This window comes from Cibotium barometz, chromosome 21 (assembly GCF_041138505.1).
Source record: "Cibotium barometz isolate CiBa-2024 chromosome 21, ASM4113850v1, whole genome shotgun sequence".
In the NCBI taxonomy this organism is placed as follows: Eukaryota; Viridiplantae; Streptophyta; class Polypodiopsida; order Cyatheales; family Cibotiaceae; genus Cibotium; species Cibotium barometz.
The window spans coordinates 27,986,662-28,008,956 of record NC_141066.1 but is presented as its reverse complement, the minus strand read 5'-3'; the positions used below and the strand labels follow the sequence as shown (position 1 = coordinate 28,008,956).

General features: G+C 45.6%; 1 protein-coding gene across 1 annotated transcript; it reads left to right on the top strand.

Moving 5' to 3' along the window:
• The first annotated feature begins 3,092 nt into the window (after positions 1-3,092).
• On the top strand, positions 3,093-3,989 carry LOC147627023 (dirigent protein 10-like). Its single transcript, XM_086816134.1, has one exon. The coding sequence runs from the start codon at positions 3,214-3,216 to the stop codon at positions 3,811-3,813; it is 600 nt and encodes a 199-aa protein (XP_086672260.1). The 5' UTR covers positions 3,093-3,213; the 3' UTR covers positions 3,814-3,989.
• The last annotated feature ends 18,306 nt before the right edge of the window (positions 3,990-22,295 follow it).

Below are 22,295 nucleotides of genomic sequence, written 5' to 3'. Positions count from 1 at the left end.
GGCTAGTAATTCTGACTTGTTTAAGGCTAGGGGTATCTAAATGATTACCTAGTCACACTTCTTTTGGATTGGGGTAGTACCAACGATGTCATTTCTGAACAAGTGGCTCTTAGAGGGCTAAGTTGGAAGCTCTCTTGGTCGATAGAAAAGTATTAGGATTTGTGTCAAACATACCTCACGATGTCAAGCACTTAGTTAAGAATGCACTGTTAAACATCAAGAAAAATAAATTCACTAGAGATTACATCTTTCGCAAGCTGTGGCTTGAACAACGACTCAAGAGGTTCAAAGAAGTATCTCTTGCACTAGTAAGGTTGGTAGTGGTAGCATGCCGACGATCATGAGTGTTCATCTACTCATAATGTGGTGTGTGTCATAGAAATTGACCCATCACACATGCAAACGGCATAGGGGACACAAGGCACAAAAGAGAAAATTGGCGGAGCAAGTAGAGGAGTGCAGAATTATAGGGCATGTGTATGCAAAGTTTGGTGCTGATCTAGTGTGATTTTTACATGGTCATGCATGCATGTGTGTGAGCAGTCGACCAGCTAGGTGGCTAAGCACAGAACTTACCCACAAGGAAGTCAAGCACAGAGCTTGCGCTTAGGTGGCCAAGCACAGAGAAGGTTGCAAGGATATTTTAAATTTGGAAAAATTAGAACAAACTAAACTTCATGGAGCATTACCTAGATGGAGGGAACTTGCAAACAAGGGGAGAGGCGGTGGGCAGTGGGCAACGTGAGCGCTAATTGATCCTTTGCTTCAGCTGAGATGAGAACACAGGTGGCTTCTGCAAATTCGTGGGAGCCATCTCATTTGGTTTTTTTTTATTTCCCAGAGCTCGCTTACATGATGTCTATATAAGTGACCTTATGTAAGCAATGCTTTGCAGTATGCAACCGTCGTACAAATGACGTTAAATGAACCACTGCTTATGTGACGTTCAATGCAACGCGGATATTTACAGCAGAACATTATTTTTTCAATCATGTCACGACATGTTTGAATAAACCCATCATTCTAGCCTCGTCTCGCTAGAGGGGGCTATGTTCACATGTTTGAATAAACCCATCATTCTAGCCTCGTCTTGCTAGAGGGGGCTATGTTCTAGTGATAGGTTTCTTGAATAGAGCTTGCATAGCCTTCGCAAGCTCTATTCATAGGCTTTATGCATAGAGCTTGCAAGCCTTTGCAAGCTCTATGAATAGGCTTCTTACAAGCTTGCATGAAGCTTATGCATAGAGCTTGCATAGGCTTCAGTTTTGCAAGCTCTATACTACATAGCCTTCTTGTGAAGCTTATGTATGGAGCTTATGTATAAGGCTTATACATAAAGCTCATGCATAGAGCTTATACATAAGTTCTAGGCATAAAGCTTGCAAGAGGCCTATGTATAAGATCTATGCATAAAGCTTGCATAAGGTTTATGCATAAATCTATGCACAAGGTTTATGCATAGCCTTTATGCATACGACTCTATGCAGCCCTTATTATGCATAATCTTGCATAAGCCTTATGTATAAAGCTTGCATAGAGCTTATGTATAAGCTATGCATAAAGCCTTTATGCAAGCTTTATTCATAAGGAGCTTATGCATAAATATTGCATAAAGCTTATGCATAGCCTTATGCAAGCTGTAAGTATAAGACTCTATGCAAGCCTTATTATACACAAGCTTGCATAAGGCTTACACATAAGTCTTAGAGATTATGCATGAGACTCTATGCAAGCCTTATAATATTTGTGTTGCCTCGTTTTCTCTCTCTCTCTCTCTTCTTATAGTGTGCTACTTAAGGTGCTCCACCCTTGTCTAGCCCCCATAGATCAAGGAGCTTGAGCTACAAAGAGAGAGTGGAAAGGGTGTTGCCAAGCAATCACCATAGTAAGAAAAGGGTGGCGCCCCAATACGTGAAGATAGAAGAGAAATTGCTATAATTCTTTGAGCTTTGCGTATTATCGATGTTGCTACAAGTCCTGGAGAGGATTTCTATTGATGCCAAGTAACCATCATAGTGCTCAAGCTTATTTTCAAGAGAAAGATGTCCTTTGCTAATAAATTTTTGCTTATGAGGTCTACTTAACAGTGGTGGAAGTTGTCGCTTATAGATGCATAGCGTCGCTGTGTGATTTGCAAGAAGATATTCAAGTAATGAAGGTGCCCAATGGAAAGAGAAAAGTGGGGGAGGGGGATGTGGTGCAAGCTGCTGCTTTGTAGTTGCGCAGTGTTGATGTGTGATGTGCAAGAAGATATTCAAGTCATAAAGGCGCCCAATGGAAAGGGGATGTGGTGCAAGCTTCTGCTTTGTAGTTGCACAGTGTTGATGTGTGATGTGCAAGAAGATATTCAAGTCATAAAGGTGCCCAATGGAAAGGGGAAGAGGGAGGGGGGCACTTTCTAAAGCTATATTGCGTCAAATGTGAGAGAAGAACAATGAAAGACAAAATTGTACGTTCCATTGTTAAATGCAGAGGGCTTACATCAATTTATTTAAGTCATGAAGGTGCGGAGGGAGATGGATGTTGGGTGCGGGCACTTTCTAAAGCTATTTTGAGACAAACGTGAGAGAAGAACAATGAAAGAAAAAATTGTGGAAAGGGTTTACATCAATGTATATGTATGTATAGGCTTTCAAGAAATCTCATGCTCTCCTTTTCTAAGGAAGACTTGTTGCATAGATACAGAATGTATCCATTTTTTTGACATCCTTGAACCTTACAAGGAGGATTTCCAACACCAACATTTTGATTTCCAAGGGGTGGTATGTTGGCCTCAATAATTCTAGGGAAAGCATAGGTTTTGTCCTGGGCCCGAAAAGCAACGTCTAAAATATAGTAAAAGATGTCCATTTTAGCACGGTTGCTTGCTCCGACCGCAATGGTCAGCGAGGCAGCAGGCGTTTTGGAAGAGTCTATGGAGGCATCAGCGTTGAATATGGCGGCGCGCATCTGGACTTTGTGGGGAGCCGCCGGCGTCCCGCCCCGCGAAGAGCCGGGTCTTCGCGGGGAACCGTGGCGGCGGGTCTCTCTTGTACTTCCACGTCCTTATAAAAACGAGGACTCGCCAGTACATCAGCTATATTTTGCACACAGATCGACACAATATACAGGCTTAGGCTTTTCTTGTCCCCCAGCTGCTTCCACTCGCAATATTTGCAGCAGCAAGGCGTTTATCCAGATCTCATCCAAGCGAAGCAGCCTTTCCCACAAGCGATGGCGCCCATATTACGTCCAGCTGCGCAGACGCATCACTCCGGCCGCTTGCTGAAGAACCCCAGCTCATGCACCGCCTTCTTCCTCCTCCTCCTTATCGGCGCTCTCATTTCGCCTGCTGCCGTTGACGCCGCAAGTGGCAACCCGCGCTGGAGCATCATGGCCAACTCGAACTCGTCCGATGAGGCCTCATTGGAGTACTACGTGCAGGTGGAGGTGGGCGGTGACGACACAGGCGAGCTTCTCCCCGCCCTTGACACCAACACCACCAACAGCTTCGGTGCGATGGAGGTGTTCGCCCTCAACGTCACAGAGGGTGCTGACGCTTCCAGCACTCAGCTGGGTGTCATCCGGGGCTACACAGTCCAGGCCAGCTACACCTCCACCAGCCATGAAGTGGAGGTGGAGGTGCTCTCCTACGACGATGGCTCCGTCAACGGCACCATCAGCCTACAGGGCCTCATCAACGTTGCTACCAACGAGATCGTCGTGCTGGGAGGCACAGGCGCCTTTCGGGGCGTGCGAGGCTATGGCGTTGTCACCCTCGTCAGTGCCACAGGCACCTTGTACGTCTACCACCACTCCCTCTATTTTCTCTAGACTCACTAATTTATAGACGAGTCCATAATTAGAACCTAATGGCTTCTCGTGGCCACCAAGCCACGAGCATGACTGCTGCACAATCTTTCAAAGAGCAAATACAAAATTAAGGTTTCAAAAATTTCTATTGAGAGTGGATTTGGAAGCAAGAAGAAGTGGATTCTATTGAGAGAGGATTTGGAAGCAAGAAGAAGTGTTTTCTGCACTCTGAATTCTCAGATACAGCTATATAACTTCAATCTATGGGAGGCATACATGTTTAATGTCAACTCGGTGGCCTGCCTACGAACCTCGCCTCCTTGCGCCCCCAGCTCCCGCCTTTCCTTCGCTCCCTCTCCTTCTTGTGCAGCTGCGCTAGCCCCTCCCTCCTCCTCACTGCGCCATCCCCTCCACCTTCTCTCAGCCTACGCATGCCCCCCCACCCCCTCGCTGCCTGTCGCCTGCCCCTCCCTCTCCCCCCAGCCCTTCCCTCCCCCTCTCTCCACATGCTATTTTGGTGTGTGTGCAAGCCCTTCTCCTCCCCTGCCTCAGCTCCCCCCTCCCCCCCACGCTCCCCCCCGCTATCCTCTCTCCTTCTGCCTCACCGTTTCCTCGTAGGGCTGTGTCCCTCCCGTTGGTGACCTCGGTCTCTGGCCTTTTCCCTATGGAGGACTCCATGGAAGCCGCTCCGACTACCCCTGCCGATTTCGGTCTCCGTCTGGAGTTCACAGATGCAGAACATCAGTTTGTTTGTTTCCACAGTATCCGCTCTTGAGGCCTCCTCCTTGGTCTGCAAGATAGTGGGGGTAGCCATCCGATGCGGAGAGAGCTTCGCGACCTTCTGCAAGGCAGCCTCGTTGGCGTGCCTGCCAAGATCGTCAGCGTCGATTTTTTGGGACGTGGCTACTACCAGGTGGATTTCGAGTCCCCCCAGGCAGCCCAGACGGTGATGGCTCGAAGCCCCATTGCTCTCCGCTCATCCCGAGCGTTCCTGGCGCGATCGACTCACGGTTTCGACCCCGCTTCTGACCCACTAGCAGGCGCAACAGGTTTCCCCATCACTATCTGCTTTCCTGGACTCCGCAGGGAGTACTTGCCCCTCTTGTCATCATTGGCAAGGCGTTCGGGCAGGTGGTGGAGACGCCTCAGACAGCGGCCTCTCAGTGATAGCTCGGGCAGCAGGACTCCCGGCCATTTGTGTTGTGGTTCCGTCTCACTGGAGTCCCTCCCGAAGATGATCCTCCTCCCTTGTCTTTCTGGAGGACATCTGATACAGCGCGTGGAGTATTCGGGCCTCCCCGGCCAGTGCTACATCTATCGGGAGATGGGCCACCTCGCACGCGCCTGTCCCCGCAATGGGGTTCATCCTTCACGTTCTGCCGCCTCAGGAGGCCCGAGGGGTGGCCACCCACCTCAGAGACCGGACATCCCTGGCTCGTCTCAGCATGCGTCATCATCTAACGAGAAGGCCCCCCGACGGAGGATGCGGCGCAGACCCAGGAGGCTAGCGGATGGCAGGAGGTTCGCCGGCGGAAACGCCCGGCCCACAGGGATCGTTGCAGACGCCAACAGACAGCACAGGATGGCACACAGGCTAGCAGATAGGCGACTCCGGCTGGCGTCCAGGCACCTACCCGCACTTATGCTCCAGTCAGGGATAGGCGGCCAACAGGTCCCACCCCGATGGACGAGGATTCAGTCTCAGTGCCTGTTGAGGCCACCGGTGGAGCAGACCCCGCTCCCGCCTCCCCCCGCAGGGGGCCCCGCCCTCTCCATGGAGCAGATTCGTGAGGATCCCGGGCCGCACTCCGCGACCCCCGGCCCCTCTTCCCCTCACTCGGAGAGCACTCCTTCCACCCCCCCTCTCCCCCCCACAGCCCCCTCCTCCCGCCTCCCCGGGCGGCCCCCCCTGACACCTCTCCTCTGGCAGATGCCTCTCCATCCTCTCCTCGCTCTCCCCCATGCTTCCCTAGCATTCTTGACATAAAACAGCCATTTACAAACAGCATTCACAAACAGTTTACAAATACAGTTCGGCCTCTCCAGGATACTCCTCCAGACCACCCAATTCCCCAGGGCAGCGCAGTTGGGTAGGCCAGAGTTCAGTTCAACGGCTATTCCACCGCCACTCCGGGCCGGTGGAGATGGCAATCATAACTTCGCGCCCCGCAAGTGATGGGGCTCCTAGTGGATTACGGTTTCTTCAGGTGTCTCCAGTTGGAAGCTGGCCCGTTCGAGACACTGGTCGCGCCCTTGCAAGTATGCGTGGTGTGCCATCCATCTCGTTCTGTGAGCAGCATGGTGGCCTTCTCCTTTCCTCTCAATGTTGCCCCAGACACAGCATGGGATTGCAACTTTGTAGAGGAAGTTTTGCGTGATCAGATACTGGAGGTTTCTCACCACTTCAGTGACTTGGGGCTTGCAGACCCGATTACACTCAGCCCGCATGAGCTTGTTTGGTATAGGAGATTGGCGGGTGGATCCGGTCCACACCTCAGTTGAGGCGGTGCTGTTGATTCTCCTCCACGCCGCCCCGAGGATGCAGCCTACCTTTAGATACATATATGCAGAGGATTGGTCTCACGCCTATGCCCAGGGCGAAGGTGGTGGGACTGGACACAAAACAGGTCACCCTCTTTTTGGAGAGACTCCGCACCCGGACAGACAGTGACTATTCTCCCTCCAAGCCGGCGCCCAAGACTCACAGAGTGGCGGGCAGCTCATCTGGGCCGGCTGAGAGGGGTGAGCCAGTGGCGGCTGCTTCACTTGCCATAGCTCATCCATGAGGATCCTCTCATGGAACATCCAGGGTCTTGGTGGACCTCGCTGCTACATTGGTCGGGGCAGACTTCGCCAGGAGATCCAGAGGGCTCTCGTTGGAGGGCCCACAGATATTCTTTTCATCCAGGAGCACCACCTTTGTGTCGGGCGCACCCGCACCTGCGGGAAGATTTTGCCATGCAGGAGCCACACTTTTTGGTCACCGGCATATGGCTCCCAGGGGAACCAGGGTGGAGTATGCATCTCAGTCAGCAAGCAGCTTCTATCCGAGGTTGTGGATTCTGGCACTCTGGTTCAGGGTCGAGCGCAGTGGATCATCCTTCGGGTTGGGGAAGACCGCATTGGCTTCCTCAACTTCTACGCCCCTAATGGGGCGATCGGGAGAGCTGAGTTCTAGAGCACCATTAGGCAGTCCCTCCCCATGGCAGACCATTGGTGCCTAGGGGGGATTGCAACATGCTGGAGGATGCAGAGGATAGGATGGGGGGCAGCCAGGAGACCATTCATGGGCCGGAGCTCGCTGCCTGGGAGGAGCTAGTGCTGCAGGTGAGAGACCAGGATCCGTGGACTCTCCCAGAGTTTGGCAGGATGCAGGGGAGTTTATCTTTCTCGCACTCGGATAGACGGGCCACATGAGTTAACCTTTCCCGTATCGACGATCGACAGGTTTTACATTGATGAGTGGGCTTGCGATAGAGGTGGCATTGTGGGTATACTTGCAAGCTCTTCTTTTTTAGACCACTTTCCAGTGCTTCTCCCAGATCGAGGACCCTATGAGAGGAGAGCGAGGCCAGAGCGTCCGGATTCCAAATTGTCTCATAGAGGAGCCCAAGATTGCGACCAGAGTTGAGCAGGTTTGGCGGGAGCTTCAGTTTAGGAGACGATCGGCAGCCAGGCGATCTTGACAGGGGTTTGCAGGAGATCAGTAGGATGCTCAGACAGCCCTGGACCGTCTGGCGGCTTTCAGAGAGTAGGAGAGGAGCCTGCGGAGGAGTCTAGCTTCCCTTCAGAGACGTCAGGAGAGGGATCCTACGAGCCCTTGGATCTTAGAGCAGATGGAGTTAGCTCGCACAGAGATCAGATCCATCGAGGAGAGGAGGGTGGAGTTCCGATTCCATGCTCGGGCATCTTTTTGGACACAGGCTGGAGACAGAGTGACTCGGGATTTCTTTGAGGTGACAGGGCCTCGCTTCAGACGAGAGGGTCTCAGGCGTCTTCGGCAGGCTGATGGCCAGGTAGTGGTGGATCCCCCCAGGATTCGAGCGATCGCCACAGATTTTTATAGGGATCTGCTCTCTGCTGAGCCAGCAGATGACAGGGTGAGAGAGGCTCGGGAGGCAGTCTGGAGCTTCACGAGACCGGTTGTGCCGGCCCATTTGCAGCACTCCCTTCTCTCCCCCTTCTCGGATGCGGAACTGGAGGCGGCTCTTCAGGGACTTCCTCGGGGCAAATGCCCAGGAGAGGCCGGTCTCTCAGTGGCTTTCTTCCAGAGGTACTGGGGTCTCTTGCATAGGGGTTTCAGATTGGCATTCCAGGAGATCATGGAGTCGGGAGACATGCCGGACAGCATGGCAGAGGGGTGGATTTACTTGATCCCCAAAGAGGGAGGAGATAGACTGGAGATTAGATAGTGGAGACCGATTACCTTGCTAGGCACGGCCTACAAGGTCCTAGCTAAGGCAATCAGCAGCAGCAGCGGCGGCTTCAGCCTCACCTTCCGGACATCATCCACTCCACGCAGACAGGCTTCATCCAGGATAGGAGCATCCTGGATAACATCTTCTCTTTCTGGGAGGCTACGGCTTTGGCTAGATTTCGGCAGGAGGATCAGGCAGTGCTCCTTCTCGACTTCGAGAAGCCATACGATTGGGTGGACTGGGCCTTCTTGGAAGGCACTACGGAGAGGATGGGCTTCCCTCCTCAGTGGATCCGCCGTGGGGTCTCTGCACTCTACACATCGGCTCATAGCCACGTGCTGATATAGGGCGTGCGCGGAGAGAGGTTCCAGCTCTCGCGCTCGGTGCGACAGGGGTGCCCATTGGCGCCCTTTCTTTTTCTTTTTGTGGCGGACGCCATGAACAGGATACAGGTTTGCGGGGCCTCTAGCTCCCCATCCGCACCTCGGAGGAGCTCCTAGACTCGGAGTTTGCGGATGACACTGCTGTCTATCTTCAGGGAGGGGAGGAGAACCTCCACCGCTTCGCCTCAGCCATGGACAGGTTTTGCAGAGCTTCGGGCGCTTTGATCAACAGTCGTGTGGGTTGTGGGTCAGTTCTGTGCCCCCCCGACTTGGAGGCCAGTTGATGGGTTTCAGTGGGGCTGGCCCCCGGCACTACAGTGCGCTATTTGGGATGCTATGTGGGCATTGACGTATCTCCGGAGCAGTAGATAGCCCCCCTTCTTCTGAGCATTCGAAAGAAGCTTCTGTATTGGAGTACCGCTCGTTTATCTCTGGCTGGCCGAGTGGTTGTGGCCAACCAGGTTCTGCTTGCTACCATGTGGTACATCACTTCTTGCTGGGCCTTCTCTCGGGTGCATTGGTCAGGTGTGCATTGGCCAGGTGTGCACGGGCGGCCCGCCAGGGCCAAGGTGGCATGGGCTATGATCACTCAGCCGAGGGAGAGAGGCGGCCTAGGCATAGTTGATCCTATTTGTCAGAGCCGAGCTTTGCTTGGCAAGTTGGTGGTTCGTGGCCTCCTACCAGGCGCGCTGAGCCATGGAAGGAGTTTCTTGTTTCCAGGATTCTCAGCCGCACTCCTTCTCTTACCGGCCCCTGGACCCCTAGCATCAGGTGGATTTTTATAGAGCAGCGATCCAGAGGAGTGGGTCTTGGTTTCGAGGAGCGTTTTGCAAGCTAGCCTTCTGAGGTCCTGGGAGCATCTGAGGCCGTCACTCTTCCAGACTCCCCCGGGCATCGATGAGGAGCGCCTAAGGCAGCCATTGATCTGGAACCCCTTGATCCAACTTCCCAGTGGTCATATGGTTGGATCGCGATCTCATGTGTCGTGGGGTCCATTGAGCTCCGGCCCACCAGCCCCCAGTCCTTAGATGACTGGATATGTTTTTAGCAGGTGCCTCTAGAGGTTCAAGAGAGGAGACTCAGCGGGATGAGGGGCAGAGAGTTGATGAGGCAGGACATTGAGGCGGCCATCCCCCGGGAGTGGCGGACTCCAGTACAGGACCCTCCACCTCCACACTGGATGGGTGTCTTTACTTGGCATGAGATCCTTCTAGCGGTCTGCGGCTCAGCAGAGAGAGTCGCCCCACTCACCTTCAAGGTGGGAGAGGGAGGCCAGCTTCAGAGGACCCGACTAGATTTGGATGAGTTCTAGGGTTGTATCTTTCAGAGGGTGCGGGTGGTCGGCTTTCATCAGAGACAGTGGCATGTAGACCCCTCACCGGCCTCGATAGGGGAGGAATATTCTTGGAGATTATGGGCTTAGGACAGCAGGCGTCTTATTCGCCTTCAGTGGGATCCAGGCGAGTGGCTTTGGCGAGATCCCTATTCGGCCCCTACCAGCCCAGGCACCCCCTTTTTTCAGTACATAGCGAGGCTGGGGCGGCGGATCCAGAGGCACAGGATGATAGAGGGCACCCCGGCGGCGGGGCGGCCGAGCATTGGCGGCGACAGGGGCTCTCCCCTGCCTTCCTTAGGGACTTCTGGCAGCACCTTTGGGACAGCTTTCGGCCTCGAAAGGTGACGCTTTTTCTCTAGCTTACAGCGCATAGAGGACTGGCTGTGGGGGCTTGGCTAGCTTTTGGCAGACACCTAGCGTCCTGCCCTCGGTGCGGCCATGCACAGGAGTCACAGCGGCACTGTTTATGGGATTGCCCCACAGGCACAGCAGGTCTGGCAGCATGCTCTGAGGATGGTTTTTGCAGGCTGGCCAGGAGAGATGATGGTGACGTGGGGTGCGGTTGCTTGGGCCACGGATAGCGGCCCGTCCTTTGGATACGAGGACGTCCCTGGCAGTGTGACCATCCAGGTCTTTGAAATGGCGATGGCGGTGGTTCCGACGCCAGACTTCTCTTCGGCAGTCTCCGAGGAGGGGGACGGGCACAGATGGGAGATGATCAGCAGCATGACGACTTGGCACATATGGAGAGCCCGATGTAGGGAGGCCATAGACCGCCAGGCGATTCAACCGGCGGAGGTCATACAGGCTCTCTGGGTGGACATCATTCACACCTTGGGGGGGAAACTTTAGGGTGACTTGGATCGCATGAGAGATCGCCGCAAGGCGTTCCTCCGCACTTGGCAGCCTGGCCCTTTCCTCACCCCGCGAGGGGCAAGGATGTCACTTGGCGCTACAGGCCTCCAATTTGGCTCTTCTCACCTCCCGCAAGTACTACTAGGTAGCCCCCCCCAGAGAGCGGCCAGCCACCACGGGGGTGGAGCTCCAGTGTTCACTGTATATATTAGCCCTCCTTGTGAGGTGAGCTTTGTAGCCTTATGGCGTCTTCTCATTAACTAATAGAAGGATCGTTTTTTCAAAAAAAAACTTCAATCTATGGTATGGCAAATTTACCCCCTTCATTAGGTATTATAAGACAAAATTTCTTTTTACTAGAGGTGTTCGAATGTGAAACGATTAATGCTTTCATATTTTCCATGTATTTGTCCGTTTTGAGTAGTAGTAGCACCATAGTGGTGGGAAAATCCGATGGCGAAGCCATGGGTGGCCATGCCTCTAAGAATTTAAAAATGAGAGAGAGAGAGAGAGAGAGAGAGAGAGAGAGAGAGAGAGAGAGAGACGAGATGAGACGAGACGAGACGAGACGAGACGAGAGTTGCTTAACGTCGACTTATTGATGTAGAGAGACCAATCAACGGAGAGACCAATCAATGGAGAGACCAATCAACGGAGAGACCTGAAGCCAGGTGGGTACATGTCATCCCAAGGGCACTTAGAGAGAGAGAGAGAGAGAGAGAGAGTCATATTCTAGCCAAAATTGAAATATTTAAGACTAAATTCTCTTTCCAAATAAAAGAGATTGACATTCCACGTTTTAAATATATGTTGTTCTTGTAACTGCATAACAAAAGTGATTGGATTGGATCAACTCCTCGTGCTCACGCACAACTAAGGATATTCTGCATCTTCATCTTGCTAGCCGTTAGCTCTCCAACAAAATGTCCACCACACAGTTCATCATGTAAAGCTTTGAAAATAGTAGGAATTTCATCCTCACACACACAACGGTGATAAATTCCTTTAATGATTAACCTATCAACTCCCGCTTGTTTGCATCTCATTAATCCTTTCTCAAGAACTGTATACTCAGCCTCATTGTTTGTTTCTACATCTTCTAAAACAACTTTCCCTTTGAACACAATTTGACCATGTGGATCATACAAGATTAGCCCACCACTAGCTTCCCCATTTGTCTTCTATATACAACATCAAAGAGCTGCAGTAAATAAGCATTCTCCAAAGGTTTCAAAGGCTATACTTCTTTAAGCGATGCTTCAATCTTTAGTTGCTTCTCATATACTCTATGAGTCAATATGGTTGCAAGTGTGGCCTTGTTGCTATCTTCCACTTTAAAAGTATAGTTAAACTCCTACAACTCCAATATCCATTTAGCAATTCTATGCAATGTTGTCATATGGTAAACAACCACTAGAAAAAGTTTCTTCGTCGGTGATCACAACAATAAAAGGTCTTTTAAGCAAAATATGCACAAAATTTCCTTACGCAAACATTAAGGCTAAAACAAACTACTCTATCTCAAAATAACTCTTTTGATCTCCAGTAGTCATAACCCTAGGTTGCAAAAGGGAATCCTTGTGTAAATAGAATGGTACCAATAGCATCTTTTCCAATGCTTGGATTCACATAAAATTGCTGGTCCCAATCAAGTGGCATCAAAATAACTCTTTTGATCTCCAGTAGTCATAACCCTAGGTTGCAAAAGGGAATCCTTGTGTAAATAGAATGGTACCAATAGCATCTTTTCCAATGCTTGGATTCACATAAAATTGCTGGTCCCAATCAAGTGGCATCAAAATAAGAAGAATGCTTAAAACCTTCTTTACTCCACCAAAATATGCATCATACTCCTCATCCCAAACAAAAGTTATTTGGTTGGCTAAGAACTATAAAGGATGCAGAAATTGGGAAAGAAAATGAATAAACCTAGCAATATACCTTTTCCTGAAACTAGACGGCCAAGTAGGACTGCTTCTTTCTTAGCAATCTTACATTTATCATAGTTCCCTTGACCTCCCAAGCTATCCAACCGTTGCAAACCTTCTTCCACGTCCATCAAATAACGTGAAATATGAGGGCTATAAATACAAAAATCATTTATGTACACCCTGATAGATTTCCCAAAGAATGACTAAAGACATAATTCATATACCTTTGAAAGGTTGAAGGCTCATTTGTCAATCCGAATGGCATCACCACACGATAGGTAAAACATCCCCATGGGGTGATGAATGCAGTCTTCTTCCAACCTTCTCTTGTAATCCATATCTAAAAGTAACCTGAACAACCATCACACACTGTATAACGCTCACCTCATTAAGAATTTCATCTTAAAAGGGTAGAGGAAAATGATCCCTCTTTGTTGATATATTGAGTGGTTTATAATCCACGCATACCCGCCATTTGCCATTCTTTTTAGGAGTAACCACCATAGGAGAAACCCACTCAAAATTTTTAACAGAGCATATAAATCTCGCTTTTAGTAACTTGGTCGCCTCTTTAAGCAAAGCATCATGTTGTACCACTCCGAACCGTTGCAATTTTTGAGCTGCTCATTTGGCATTCTCCTTCAAGTCAATGTGATGTTCTATGGAATCTACTCCTCTAATCTGTGTGTAATCAGAAACAAAAAAAAAATGATACTTGTATAGCATGTCCAAGAACTCCTATAATTCTCGGTGCTCCAAGTCATTTGCCAACATAACTTTCAACCTACTCCTTATTAAATTTGCCAACATAACTTTCAACCTACTCTCTATTAAATTTGCAGCAATGTGATGAGCTATGGTGGATCAAATGCTAGAATCAACATCATTAACAAAGAGATTAGATGATAATTAACATGTGATTAGCAATTAACTGATAGCTTCATGTAGGCATGGATAATCAAAAACCAGCAGATTCTCATTAGGCCAATGCTTCAATTTATAGAGTTTACATCCAAGCATCCAATCCCACTGATTTCTCCTTGATTCACTCCACCTCTGCTTGATTTTCTCCACCTCTCCGAGAGAGAGAGAGAGAGAGAGAGAGAGAGAGAGACGAGATGAGATGAGAGTTGCTTAACGTCGACTTATTGATCTAGAGAGACCAATCAACGGAGAGACTTGAACCCAGGTGGGTACATGTCATCCCAAGGGCAATTAGAGAGAGACAGAGTGAGAGAGTCATATTCTAGCCAAAATTGGAATATTTAAGACTAAATTCTCTTTCCAAATAAAAGAGAATGACATTCCACATTTTAAATATATGTTGCTCTTGTAACTGCATAGCAAAAGTGATTGGATTGGATCAACTCCTCGTGCTCTTAACTAGTATTGAAGGATATTCCTCATCTTCATCTTGCCAACCGTTAGCTCTCCAACAAAATGTCCACCACACAGTTCATCATGTAAAGCTTTGAAAATAGTAGGAATTTCATCCTCACGCACACAACGGTGATAAATTCCTTTAATGATTAACCTATCAACTCCCGCTTGTTTGCATCTCATTAATCCTTCCTCAAGAACTGTATACTCAGCCTCATTGTTTGTTTCTACATCTTCTAAAACAACTTTCCCTTTGAACACAATTTGACCATGTGGATCATACAAGATTAGCCCACCACTAGCTTCCCCATTTGTCTTCTATATGCAACACCAAAGAGCATTAAATAAGCATTCTCCAAAGGTTTCAAAGGTTGTACTTCTTTAAACGATTCTTCAATCTTTAGTTGCTTCTCATATACTCTATGAGTCAATATGGTTGCAAGTGTGGCCTTGTTCCTATCTTCCACTTTAAAAGTATAGTTAAACTCCCGCAACTCCAATATCCATTTAGCAATTGTATGTGATGTTGTCATATGGTAAACAACCACTAGAAAAAGTTTCTCCGCCGGTGATCACAATAAAAGGTCTTTTAAGCAAAATATGCACAAAATTTCCTTATGCAGACATTAAGGCTAAAACAAGCTACTCTATCTCAGAATAACTCTTTTGATCTCCAGTAGTCATAACCCTACTTACAAAGTAAATAGGTTGCAAAAGGGAATCCTTGTGTAAATAGAATGGTACCAATAGCATCTTTTCCAATGCTTGGATTCACATAAAATTGCTGGTCCCAACCAAGTGGCATCAAAATAGGAAGAATGCTTAAAACCTTCTTTACTCCACCAAAATATGCATCATACTCCTCATCCCAACAAACGTTATTTGGTTGGCTAAGAACTATAAACGATGCAAAAATTGGGAAAGAAAATGAATAAACCTAGCAATATACCTTTTACTGAAACTAGACGGCCAAGTAGGACTTCTTCTTTCTTAGCAATCTTACATTTATCATAGTTCCCTTGACCTCCCAAGCTATCCAACCGCCGTTGCAAAACTTCTTCCACGTCCATCAAATAATGTGAAATATGAGGGCTATAAATACAAAAATCATTTATGTACACCCTGATAGATTTCCCAAAGAATGACTAAAGACATAATTCATATACCTTTGAAAGGTTGAAGGCTCATTTGTCAATCCGAACGGCATCACATGATAGGTAAAACATCCCCATGGGGTGATGAATGCAGTCTTCTTCCAACCTTCTCTTGTAATCCATATCTAAAAGAAACCTGAACAACCATCACACACTGTATAACGCTCACCTCATTAAGAATTTCATCTTAAAAGGGTAGAGGAAAATGATCCCTCTTTGTTGATATATTGAGTGGTTTATAATCCACGCATATAAATCTCTCTTTTAGTAACTTGGTCGTCTCTTTAAGCAAAGCATCATGTTGTACCACTACAAACCATCGCAAGGCATTCTCCTTCAAGTCAATGTGATGTTCTATGGAATCTACTCCTCTAATCTGTGTTGTGTAATCAGAAACAAAAAAATATATGATACTTGTATAGCATGTCCAAGAACTCCTTCCATTCTCCATGCTCCAAGTCATTTGCCAACATAACTTTCAACCTACTTTCTGTTAAATTTACAGCAATGTGATGAGCTATGGTGGATCAAATGCTAGAATCAACATCATTAACAAAGAGATGGATAATTAACATGTGATTAGTGAGCAATTAACTAATAGCTTAATGTAGGCATGGATAATCAAAAACTAGCAAATTCTCATTAGGCCAATGCTTCAATTTATAGAGTTTACATCCAAGCATCCTATCCCACTGATTCTCCTTAATTCACTCCACCTCTTTTACTGCTTGATTTTCTCCACCTCTCCCAGAATATATCCACACCTCCTAAATCTCCTCATGCTACCCTTTATTCTCTCCCAGTAGATACTTCTCCACCTTTTCACAGGTTCTCTCACATTTATAGATTCTCTTTTATAGCCTCTTGCCAAGGGCTTGTTCTCGCACACACCCTATTCACTTGTATATTTCAACACCTCCCCTCAAATGAATACTCCTAGCACACCTGGACCTTATACCAAGTTTTTCTCTTATACTTGATAGTCCGCGAGACCAATGCCTCAAGTCCCTAAACTCATAGTCCTTTTGACACTCTCTCTCTCTCTCTATGTGTCCAAGGCTATTTCAAGTGCCCATGACCTTGATTAAAGTGCTCACACATACATCTACCACATGGCCTACATCATCGGCGGTGGCTCAGAGGTGGTTTTACTCTATTGGGGTAGGTTACATTGGGTTTTGGGGTTTCTCTCTCTTTCTCTCTCTCTCTCTCTCTCTCTCTCTCTCTCTCTCTCTCTCTCTCTCACAGAAAAGATGATCTGACTCCACTTCCTTAGGAGCCTCTATGAAGTTTGCTGATGTCGTTCCTTCTCCATTGGGTTTGCTGTAGCAGTCTCTTGCCATGTGTCCTGGCTTTCCACAGTTGTGGCAAGTGAAGGTCCTTCCTCCTACTCTTCCTCTTCCTCGTCCTCATCCTTGAGAGAATCCTCCTCGTCCTCATCCTTGAGAGATGTTCTTCTTCTTTCATGTGGCTGGGGCCATGAACTTGTCCGTCAGTTCTTGCTCCATGTGAGCAACATGTTTTAATGTTTTGTTGACAGTTCTTTTGGGCTTTTGATGTTTATCTTGTGTCATTATGCAATGCAAACCCAAATCTATGCGGGAGGTCTTGCCTCTTGCCTTGACAAGGGTAGTGTCTGATCCCATTTTTATAATGATGTAATGTGCCCAATAGTTCTTATGCACATTTCCAAATGCAACTCTAGTTGTGAATAACTTAAATTTGAGTGTGATTTGCAGGCATTAACCAAGGAGTATGCAAAATGATGATTACCACAAATTTATCAGCATAATTTTACCAGAAATTACATTAAATCAAGGGTAACCAATTTGTACAGAATGGTTGGAGTTTTAAACCATCTCCAAATTGCAATCTAAAGTTATAAAAAATAGTGATTAGTTTGAACCTAATGGTTAGTTTGAACCCTCAATTGCAATAAAAAATAGTGATTAGCACTGATCATTAGTAGAGCAAATTAATCCTCTATTTTGTGTGCAAAAAACAGAGTATGCGGGGAGCCCAGATCTGAGGCCTTAGAGTTCAAATGAGCTCAAATCCTTTCAAGGCCATCAATAGCAACAATCAGTCTAGTAGAGGATTAAGCCAAGAAACACAAGATTTGACCAAACATTGAATGCTTAGTCTCTCTTTTACCAAAGTCACCTGCAGATTTGAAGAGCTTAGATCTCACTGTAGACTTGATCAAATCAAATTCTCTCTTTTCCAACTTATAGAGCACCCTTGAAAACCCCTAGGGCTAAGGGGAATAAGAGAAATTTGATCTTGAGTAGACAAGATCTCATTTTTCCTCAGAAAAAAAGGTGCCTATAGATTCACGATTTTCGACAGCTTGCATTGGCGGTTTGCAGGTTTGTCTTGATGAGCTAAAGCACAAGGGTGATAACTATGTGTGGCTAAAGTGGTTTGGGCTAATTTTATGTATGTAGGGAGATAGAGCTCCTCCACCAGTTGAGGGTACACAGGGTTTGTTGAAAAAGAGGTAAAAGTATTAATTATCTACTAATCCTAATTAGCCAAGTGATTAGCAAGATAATGGGCTCACAAATTGATGGATTCTAACTTGGCTCTGATACCATATTAAATTTGCAGCAATGTGATGAGCTATGGTGGATCAAATGCTAGAATCAACATCATTAACAAAGAGATTAGATGATAATTAACATGTGATTAGTGAGCAATTAACTGATAGCTTACTGTAGGCATGGATAATCAAAAACTAGCAAATTCTCATTAGGCCAATGCCTCAATTTATAGAGTTTACATCCAAGCATCCAATCCCACTGATTTCTCCTTGATTCATTTCACCTCTTTTGCTTGATTCACTCCACCTCTTTTGCTTGATTCTCTCCACCTCTCCTAGAATATCTCCACACCTCCTAAATCTCCTCATGCTACCCTTTATTCTCTCCTAGTAGATACTTCTCACCTTTTCATAGGTTTTCTCACATTTACAGATTCTCTTTTACAGCCTCTTACCAAGGGCTTGTTCCCGGACACACCCTATTCACTTGTATATTTCAACACTTTCATCTGCCTTTAACTCTTCTTGAACTTTAGTTGCAGCTTCCTTGTTTGCCTATGAGAATTAAGTGTCACACCCATCACCTCCAAAGATAAATCTTCGATGTCACTAGTGGTCTTGAATTCATCTTTTGAATACAAATACTCCATTAGTTTTTCTACATCATCTAAATCTTTATATTATATATCCTTTTGCTTCTTCTCTTTCATGTCATAAACCACTAGTTGCTTTCTATCAGGTTGTATCACTAGCTATCCTTTATTCCATTTTTGAATAGCTTTGACAGAAATCAACAATGGGAACCCAAAACCAAGGGGTAGTCATCTCCCTTGGTTGTCAGAACGTAAAAATCAACATTAATAGAAACCCCAAAAACACTTACTTTAAGATTCATGAGGACTCCTATGTAATTGACTTTGAAGCATCATGTATCTTCAGTCCCAACTGGTGCATTAAAGGTTCCATCATTAAGCGGATTTGGGCTCCTCCATCTACTAATACATTAGGAATTGTCTCAAACTTTTTGGCCTTCAATTACACAATCCAAAGTGGGAACAACATCCTCTTGGACCTCCAATGGTGCTATGAGAGCAATAGGAGTAAGCTACTTCTATTTCACCCGGCTTCTTTGTAATTTTGATGCTCATACTTCTACTTTACTCCTTACCTATGGACACAGTAAAAAAATGGGGCGAATTGATGTTAGGTCCCTGCTTCCTCATATCCTCTTGTAAATTGTATGGTCTCACCCCATGGCCAAGAGTAAAATCTACTAGTTACCCAATTCTCCTTCTCCTCCTCCTCTTCTTACTTCCTTCTCTAACATCTTCTTTCTACTTTTGCTTCCTTATTTTTAGATTGTTTATGAACTCATGTTCTCTTACTTGTAAAACATTCCACTCCTCTTCTTGTTCTATTTCTTCTTACTTCTTATCCCTTTCTTCTAATTCTACTATAGGAACCCCCTATCTAGTAAAGGTGGGATACCATCTTCGTTGATTCTCTAGGTGGAGGATTATTCCCCCTATTTTTCATTTGATTCCCTCCTTGTGCATGTGGGTTTCTCAGCATATTATCTCCTTGAGGCATCAAAACAGGGTAGACATGATAAGGGTCACCTATGTTTCTTCTAGGAAGTGGATAGTTGTACATACTATGGCCATGTCCATTGCAATTCCAACACACCAACTCTTGTTGTTGTCTCCTAGGTGGCCTACCTCCACCTTGCTGTGGTGCATGAGGTCTGGATCCAACTCCTTGGGCTAAATGAATTGTTAATTCTCAAATTTTTTGAGTAAGCTACTCCAAGGCATTGGCATCTCAGGGTCATTGTGAAGATAATGCAGGAGATTGTTGAACTTGACGTGAAAGAGAGATCATATTCTAGCCAAAATTGAAATATTTAAGACTAAACTCACTTTCCAAATATTTAAATATATGTTGCTCTTGTAGCTACATAACAAAAGTGATTGTATTGGATCAACTCCTTGTGCTCTTAACTAGTATTGAATGCACAACTAAGGATATTCCTCATCTTCATCTTGCCAGTCGCGTTAGCTCTCTAACAAAATGTCCACCACACCATTTATCATGTAAGGCTTTCAAAATAGTAGGAATTTCATCATGTAAAGCTTTCAAAATAGTAGGAATTTCATCTTCACACACACAACAACGATGAATTCCTTTAATGATTAACCTGTCAAGTCCTGCTTGTTTGCATCTCATTAATCCTTCCTCAAAAATTGTATAGTCAGCCCTATTGTTTGTTTGTACATCTTCTTTAAAAAAAATCTCTTTGAACACAATTTGACCATGTGGATCATACAAGATTATCCCACCACTAGCTTCCCCGTTTGTCTTCTATATGTAGCATCAAAGAACAGTAAATAAGCATTCTCCAAAGGTTTCAAAGGTTGTACTTCTTTAAGTGATTCTTTAATCTTTAGTTGCTTCTCATGCACTCTATGAGTCAATATCGTTGCAAGTGTGGCCCTATTACTATCTTCCACTTTAAAAGTATAGTTAAACTCTTGCAATTCCAATATCCATTTAGCGAGTCTATGTGATGTTGTTATATGCTGAACAACCACTAGAAAACGTTTCTCCACCGTGATCATAATCAAAGGTCTTTTAAGCAAAATATGCACAAAATTTCCTTACACAAAAATTAAGGCTAAAATAAGCTACTCTATATCAAAATAACTCTTCTCTCCAGTAGTCATAACCCTGCTTACAAAGTAAATAGGCTGCAAAAGGGAATTCTTGGAATCCTTTTGTAAATAGAATGGTACCAATAGCATCTTTTCCAATGCTTGGATTCACATAAAATTGCTGGTCCCAATCAAGTGGCATCAAAATTGCTGGTCCCAATCAAGTGGCATCAAAATAGGAAGAGTTCTTAAAACCTTCTTTACTCCAAAATATGCATCATACTCCTCATCCCAAACAAAAGTTATCTGGTTGGCTAAGAACTATAAAGGATGCAACATTTGGGAAAGAAAATGAATAAACCTAGAAATATATCTGACTTGTTGGATGAAATAAATGAGTTCTAGGCAGATAAATCTAAAAGTAAGTTAATCCTAGATGGGTCCATTGAAATTCCTTTTGCTTTTAGATTTACCTGCCCCTTCTAGTCTCAGGGAATTCATTTATTTCATCCAAGTAGGCTCAAGCAAGTAGGACTACTTCTTTCTTCTCAATCTTACATTTATCATAGTTCCCTTGACCTCCCAAGCTATCCAACTGTTGCAAACCTTCTTCCACCCTCAAATAATGTGAAATGTGAGCACTATAAATACAAAAATCATCAATGTACACCCTGATAGATTTCCCAAAGAATGGCTAAAGACATAATTCATATACCTTTGAAAGGTTGAAGGATCGTTTGTCAATCCGAATGGCATCACACGATAGGTAAAACATCCCCATGGAGTGATGAATGTAGTCTTCTTCTAAGCTTATCCTGTAATCCATATCCAAAAGTAACTTGAACAACCATCAAACAGTCTATAATGCTCATGACCAGCCACCTCATTGAGAATTTCATCTTGAAAGGGTAGAGGAAAATGATCTCTCTTTGTTGCCATATTGAGTGGTTTATCATCCACACATACCTGCCATTTACCATTCTTTTTAGGAGTAGCCACCATAAGAGAAACCCACTCAAATTTTTTAACAAAATATATAAATATCGCTTTTAGTAACTTGGTCACCTCTTTAGGAAAAGCATCATCCTGTACCACTCCCAACCACTTGGCATTCTCCTTCAAGTCAATGTGATGATGTATGGCATCTACTCCTCTAGTGTAATCAGAAACAAAAAGAAAAAGGATACTTATATAGCATGTCCAAGAACTCCTTCCATTCTACATTCTCCAAGTCATCTGCCAACATAACTTTCAACCTACTTTCATCTGCCTTTAACTCTTCTTGAACTTTAGTTGTTGCAGCTTCCTTGCTTACCTATGAGAATTAAGTGTCACACCCATCACCTCCAAAGATGAATCTTCAATGTCACTAGTGGTCTCGAATTCCTGTTCTGAATACAAATACTCCATTAGTTTTTCTACTTCATCTAAATCTTTATATTATATATCATTTTTCTTCTTCTCTTTCATGTAATAAACCACTACTTACTTTCTATTAGTTTGTATCACTAGCTATCCTTTCTTCCATCTTTTAATATCTTTTGATGGAAATCAACCATGGACGACCCAAAACCAAGGGGTAGCCATCTCCCTTGGTTGTAATAACGTAGAAATCAACATTAATAGAAACCCTAAAATACTTACTTTAAGATTCTTGAGGACTCCTATGCAATTGACTTTACTAAATTATTTGCCATCGTCACCTTAATTGGAGAAGCCTCATGTATCTTCAGTCCCAACCAGTGCATTAAATGTTCCATCATTAAGCAAATTTGGGCTCCACCATATCTACTAAGACCTTAGAAATTGTTTGGCTTTTAATCACACAATCCAAAGTGGGAACAACATCGTCT

Excerpts from the sequence above, each read along its gene's own strand:
- LOC147627023 (XM_086816134.1), top strand. The coding sequence starts at position 3,214 with ATGGCGCCCATATTACGTCCAGCTGCGCAGACGCATCACTCCGGCCGC.